Raw genomic sequence first — 7,078 nt, 5'->3', positions numbered from 1 at the left:
CATTTGAAAGCACGTAACGTAAAAAGGTGTGAATGTATTTAATTTTCAAATTTCGCTTTTATCGCAAATAAAATGCAGATTTCGCTTTTATAGCATCTATTTCGTAAAAACGAAATTTACGTACCCCTAATGATCGGTAATCTCAGAACGCTTTCGAACGTGTAAACTCGGTTATCTGGACAAATCGGCAACTGCCGAGCACTTCATTAAAACCATCAATTACTTTGTATACGCTCCTGAAATACTGGGAAGACCTAAACGCATCGAGCTCGCCTAATTACGGAGGCAATTGAAATCTACAAAACTCCATTAATATTATCAATAGGGACGAGGGGGCTAAGCTTAATTGTAGTTCTTGTTATCCGTTACTTGACGGTTTCACCAAAACGAAACGCTGAAAACCACTTTAATTTCACTTATACTGAATTTTCGGCCCTGGGAGTAATGCTTGCAAATCCGGCATCACTTTTACATACTACATAAACACAAACTTTTCCACAATCTATACATTTGTTCTGATGATGGACACAACGCTATCCGAAACGTTGGTTAAAGAAGGAGTAGGCGCAAAACGGCATAATAACCCAAAATTTAAACACGATAATCCTTTTGGCCGTGAATTTCTCAAATCATATCGGTATTGAATATCCTGGAATATGAATTTCGATTATTAACTTCCGGGAATAAATTTCGTTCATTCTGGGGTCTGAAGGTTAAAGAGAAAAATTACATCTAAGTAAAGTTTCTATAGAAAACTAGACGGGAATTGAATTTAGCTAATCTATACTATAAGATTCTGATTGCAATTTAGAGCAAATAATACCAAAGAATGTTGTTATGCTGTATACACGGCATTTATTGGCAGTGAAAATCTCAAATCATATTAAAGTTATTCAATTTTGAAAGACATCGTAAAGGCATCGAAGTCAATAAAATATATTATTTGTTATTTCTGAATAATCTTAACCACTTTATACTTTCTTTGTTTCTAGTAAAACAAAAAATATATATTAATAACTTGGTATTATCATATTATATTATGTTAAAAAAACTTAGTTCAATTCGTTATTATCGCGTTTTTAATACCAATAGTATATTCCTGTCATATTTTCGTTCACTTTATTGGGGAAAAAAATGTAGCGTGTGACCAGCTTTAGTTTTCATCATTTTCTCTAGTGGCATCACTGAATTTTGACAGCGCGCGCCCGTTATGGCAAATGGCAACAATTTAGCATCAAGTTTTTGAAACAATATAACCTACAAAACTCCTACAAGTTTCGTTACCGATCGCAGTTGAATATTTGTTGTTATTGGATTAAGAAATTCAATCGTATGCTTAAATTTAAATTGAAAATAATTGTTTTTTTATAAAAATGTCTCCCGGTATTCAAGGCACCTTCGTTTCCGAAAAAGTAAACAGAGTAAGATGGGTACCGGACGAACACAGCGAATCAACTTCTTTTCTGACTGGCAGTTGGGATAACGACGTTAATTCTATAAAATTGTGGTCTTTCGAATCTAATTTTGAAGAGGAAGGTGCAGATTACCCCAAAGTTGTGAACAAATTTGAAATTGACGGAGATGTTACCGAACTAAAATTTGTTGACAGACTGAATGTGGTGACATCTTCATCAAATGGATTTGTAAAACTGTTAACCCTCAGTAACTATGAAAAGTCGACACCGTTCAAAGAAACACTTACATGGGACAAATTGCACTACTATGAGTAAGTATTTTCTAACTACACAATTATGATGGTGATTCTACAGGTTTGCGTAAACACACCATTAAAAATGCCGCTCTGAAGAAGGTTTCAGGAAAGTTATACACAGATCTATGACTGTCTGGGTTCATAGGAAAATGAATAAGGCGAAGGGTTGTGTGAAAATGGCCGTTGGCTACAACACAATCCCGGTGACTTTGCAAAGCATTATTTTTTTTCATTTTTATATGAATCCCGCGCAAGAGTCCAAACTGCTCCCAACCGTCTGGACCTAGTAAATCGATGGCATACACAATTAGGGTTTGTTGTTAGGCTAAAGGTAGTGGGTAGGGGAAGTAGATAGGGAAGCGGAAGTACCTATCCACCAAACATGGCAAAAGCCATTTCAAAGAACATTTCAATTCTGAATGGTGGTCTTGCATCAGGGCGATACTGAGAGTATCTTTCACTCTGGAACGTTCCGCAAATACACTATAATATATTATTCAAAATGAAAGAATTGTGAAATTACACAAATTAATCAAATAAAATTTGCTTGCGCACACCGAGATTTGAACTTGCGTCCTCTGGATTGCTAGTCAAGAGCCTTATACCTTGACCATGAAAGTTTTCTTATTATTATGGTTACATAACATCATTATTTGCATGATTTTGGCATTTTGAATGCATGTAATCCGGTGTTTTATCTGGTAGTTTGTTAAAAGTTCATGTCACAGTTTGTTGATTTATGGTCATCATTGTCATCAATTGTGATGGAGTTTGAAACACCTAGAGCTAAGATTTTTTTATGTTTTTTCATCAGCAACGGCTCCCCGGCCGCCTGCACTGCCCTCGCCGTGATGGACGGTGATATGGCGAGCGCCGGCGAAGACGGGCGCCTTAACTTCCTGACCTCGCACCAGCCGCAGCCCATCCGCACCATCCACACAGCAGACAGCTGCTCGCTGCACTGCGTCTGCTTCCTCAAGCACAATGAGGTGACTTACAATCTTACCAAACCATACATAATAAATAGAAGCAAGGGATGTGATGGATATGCACAACAAACCATTATTAGAATTAAACCATTCATACATAACATGCTGTGGATACCATAAAACATATAATTAAAGTTAATTTTTCCGCTTCTGATCATCGTTCAAAAAATCTGTAATTTAAATATTTTCATTCATAATTTTTTTATTTTAAAAACAATGCTAAACAGCACATTCCTAAACGGTTCAAACAGGCTACAAGGTGATTATGACGCTAAGGTGATTGAAAACGCTACTGACTGGTAAGTCCAAAACCTCACCTTCATATCCAGGTATTGTGGGCTAAATCCACTGAAGAGATATCGCTGTGTTGTGGGCGTATTTAACATTAACAGCCTAGCTGTTTAACTCAAGAACGAGTCGTAGAAGCAACCCGTTCTCATGTGACAAGTGTTAACCGTATACATATGTTGGGCGTGCGTTTGGCGTGTTTCCCGACTATGTACCGGTGTGCAATCGGTATAGATTACACTTCAATAGTTTACATTCATACATTTATGTTTTTTTACTTCTGCATGTTTGCAATTTTTTAAATCCTGATTTTTGGTTAGCCCTGAATTAATGATATAATTAATACTTTTTAGGTATTAACGGGCAATTTGCGTGGACAAATGAAGATCTGGGACTTGCGATCTCCGAATAACAACCCGGTGACCACCTTCCTGCTGAGCGGAGACCAGGTGGCTGCCACCAGCGTCGTACACCACCCAACACAGCGCCACCTGGTGCTGGCAGGCAGCGAGAATGGAGCCCTAGCAGTCTGGGACCTTCGTGTTAACACCTACCCAGCATCCCTACTTAATGCGCATTCCGCTGCTGTCTCCGAGATTCAATTCCATCCCGATCATCCCCAACGACTCTTCACCTGCTCGGCCGGCGGAGAAATCTGGCATTGGAACACGTCGACCATGATGAAACAAATCACTTCAACGACAAACGCGACAGCCTCGTTTAACGAGTCCACCGTCAACCCGTGGCTGATGAGCGATGAAGACAGAGATAACCTTGAAGTGACTTCGCTGATGACAGATCTACATAAACCCATCAACTCTATTGACTGTAATAAAAATATGATTTTATGTGGCTGCGACAATGAAGCAGTTTACATTATTAAAAATGTCTACACATGATTTATTGCGAGTCTTATATTTATGATAAACTGTCTTTTCTTACATTTTATTTTTATTTTATAATCCTCTTTGAATATTAAGCACATTGGCGGTCTGTGGCCTGTCTCATTGGGAGTTCAATCAGAGCTTAAAAAGGGGAGAATAAAATTCCCTAATCCGTAAATCCTATGTGGATCTTTTCCTTAATTATATATTTTTTCCCCTAGTAGATCTATAGTTATTTTAACCATAATATCACTGCACAAGAGATTAGTGTCCTAGCAACAAGATACAGTTAGGCAACTGTGGCTATTGAATTTACGCAAGAAAATTTTCGTTCTTTGTACAATAAAGTAACGTCTTCAGTAATTAACTTATTTTAATAACAACTTAAAACACAATAATCACAGAAAATATCTATTGGTTCTTGCAAAATATATTCTGCACAAAGTTGGTGTTAACACATCTCAGAGTCGTTGCGCACCTGGGCAACTAACAGACACCTAAAGTTTGCACACTCAAATAGTTTACAGCTGAAGGGCCACAAGTATGTTTGGTGTGAATTATTTCTTAGAACAGAAAGTCCCATAGATACTGAATTCCATAATGCAAGTATGACATTCATTTCGGACTTACTCTCGGGCAGTATTAGTTAAGAGGATTGATTATAGTACAAATTTGTCTTATTTTCTTATGCAATGTAATTTTGAGGAAACCTCCACTGATCAAGCGTGACATAAATCATATCGGTGCTAATAAATCAAATGATACTGTTTCCTGTTTATTGTATTTGCTGCATTTATCTGCTGCGATAAACTCGGAAAACAAGAGTGACGCATCCATCTATATATTATATATACCTACCTACATGATGTCAAACAATGCTTTCTACAAATAATTTTAGGGCTTAAAACAAACAATGTTATTTACATAAAAAAACACAAATATTTCAAGGGCTCAAAGTCAAATTACACTATCTACAAAAGGACATACATACCAATAAATATTATTTAAAGCCTAGAATTGTTGTAGATAGCGTTGTCTGACATTAAGCCCTCGATATATTCTTCTATATATTTATAGAGAAGATTGTCTGTGGCGGCATGCTTTGTTTTATATACAAATCTACAGTTCTGTTTTATTCCAAGATTGATGAAATTTTGCACACTTGACCTTCGGCAGCAATTTTTGGGGGACGGCGATCCACCTAAAGATTCATGAAATCCTAAAAACATTTTATTCAGTTTTCATATTTTGCACCAACTTATAAAAATCAAAATTTGTTTTGCTGCAATAAAATAGTACTTACGTAATTTCTTCCCAGTGCAATTATAGATGGAGCCAACTCGCGTACGAACACTTTCAGTAGGTTGATAGACTTGTTAACAATGGTGTAAATGGCTGACATGTCAGCATTCTTAAAGAAATAATGAATACCTATTTTAAGTCATGCAAACTTATCTCTGCTTATTCTCAAACATTAAGAACATGCATATGGAACGAGCTACCAGGCCTCTTCAAGATTCGCACTATATTGGAGTATGCTAGTGGTGCGTGGACTCTGCATCAAACGAAATATATTAATATGACGAAACAAACCCAGAAAAAAATCCTCAGGTACGTCTAAGCAGTTGCATGGAACTAATCTGAGGTTCATGCACTATATAGACTAACTTGAGGCAACAAATAGATTTAGTATAGAAACCAGACTTTACGCAAATCTACTTACAAAATACAGTAGAACCTCGTTAATTCGAAATCCAGCGGACATCAAAAATCAAATTACATAGTTTTAATATAATTCAGAACTCTATTGATAGCCCATTCCTTTTGGAATGCTATGACTTATATGTGCCTGAAAACTTCAGCCGTCTTCGTCGCATCGCCACGACTAGTTCAAAATACCACACGGCAGAACAGATGTAGCACAACATGACACGAGGAATGGTGCTGTTGAATGAAATTTTGCATTTTCCCAGATGTTAAAAGAGTGTCAGAATGAGAAGATTGTCCTGTAATTAGATGAATAATCTGTCGTACAATAATAATAATTCCCTTCCTGCGGCCCTGCCTTAACCTGTCTCACAATCAGTCGCAATATAAAACCCCCTGTTTGCACACAATACAAAGAGGCTCTGGTGAAGTGTCACAAAAGCAGAGATGTGCTTTATTTCAAATAAATCCATTTGAAATGGAAATGCAAAATGCAAAATGGGTATTTTCCATTTTGCATTTTAAATGCTTTTCTAAAAACCATTTTGCATTTTAAATGCTTTTCTCAATGCATTTTCCATTTTAAATGCTTTTTTGCAACATTCTTCCTACTATCTCCACTCATCTTTTTTTCATAAGCCCCAAATATCAGTCGGTCCTCAACCTCGCTATGAGAGATAATTTACATTTGTCAAGTTGCTCCCTGGTAGGAGCCCTGGCAATTGAGTGATACCATTACAAAAAATACTGATTTAAATACTGAACATGGGGCCATGATGCTGTAATATTAAATGTTAGATAGCAGTTTCAATGTTTTTACGTTGGCAACATTAGTCCCGCGCAAATTTTTTGTGGTTTCATAATCTGTAGTCGTGGTGAGAGTGGTATATTTATGGTCGTGGTGTTTTTGGATTTACCATCATGAAATATGTTTGTTCTACATTGATGTCCATTATTAAATGACAAAATTGTTTAAAAATTCTATAATTATTTTAATTGTTTGACCTGAGAAACCATTTTGCATTTTCAATGCATTTTGAAAATAGGTATTTTGCATTTGAAATGCTTTTCTAAAAACCATTTTGCATTTTCAAATGGAAAAGTTTTGACCCATTTCCATTTTGCATTTCAAATGGTTTTGGGTACCCATTTTGCACATCTCTGCTGACAAAAGCATATATTTTCAGTATGAAAATAATCACCACATGATTTCTATGAAGCACTTATTTACAGGAAAATAACACATCAGTATTATTGTATATTATTATAATTGTTTTCATGAAAAAAATGATGCAGTGGCGTAGTAACTAACATTTTTATATTTATTCTATTTTCATTTTATTAATATTTATCATGATAGGTACATCATAATTATTATACTCAATGTCTACCAAGCACAAAGCTTAAACATTGTTGAACATTGAACAACCCACGAACCTTCAAATCCCTGGACAGAACATTAGTATGATTTTGTATTAATGGCATTGAAGCTAAATCTA

At 36.1% G+C, this 7,078-nt stretch overlaps 1 protein-coding gene across 1 annotated transcript; it reads left to right on the top strand.

Annotated features, from left to right (window-relative positions):
• The first annotated feature begins 1,186 nt into the window (after window positions 1-1,186).
• Window positions 1,187-4,082, top strand: Nup43 (nucleoporin 43). The gene is made up of 3 exons (XM_089651139.1): window positions 1,187-1,726; window positions 2,526-2,700; window positions 3,342-4,082. Exons 1-3 carry the CDS (start codon window positions 1,374-1,376, stop codon window positions 3,885-3,887), a joined length of 1,074 nt encoding a protein of 357 aa, XP_089507265.1. The 5' UTR covers window positions 1,187-1,373; the 3' UTR covers window positions 3,888-4,082.
• The last annotated feature ends 2,996 nt before the right edge of the window (window positions 4,083-7,078 follow it).

This window comes from Hesperophylax consimilis, chromosome 3 (assembly GCF_061612785.1).
Source record: "Hesperophylax consimilis isolate HC1 chromosome 3, BYU_Hcon_1.0, whole genome shotgun sequence".
Lineage (NCBI taxonomy): Eukaryota > Metazoa > Arthropoda > Insecta > Trichoptera > Limnephilidae > Hesperophylax > Hesperophylax consimilis.
The sequence above is the reverse complement of the archived record's forward strand: the minus strand, read 5'-3'. Positions and strand labels throughout refer to the sequence as shown.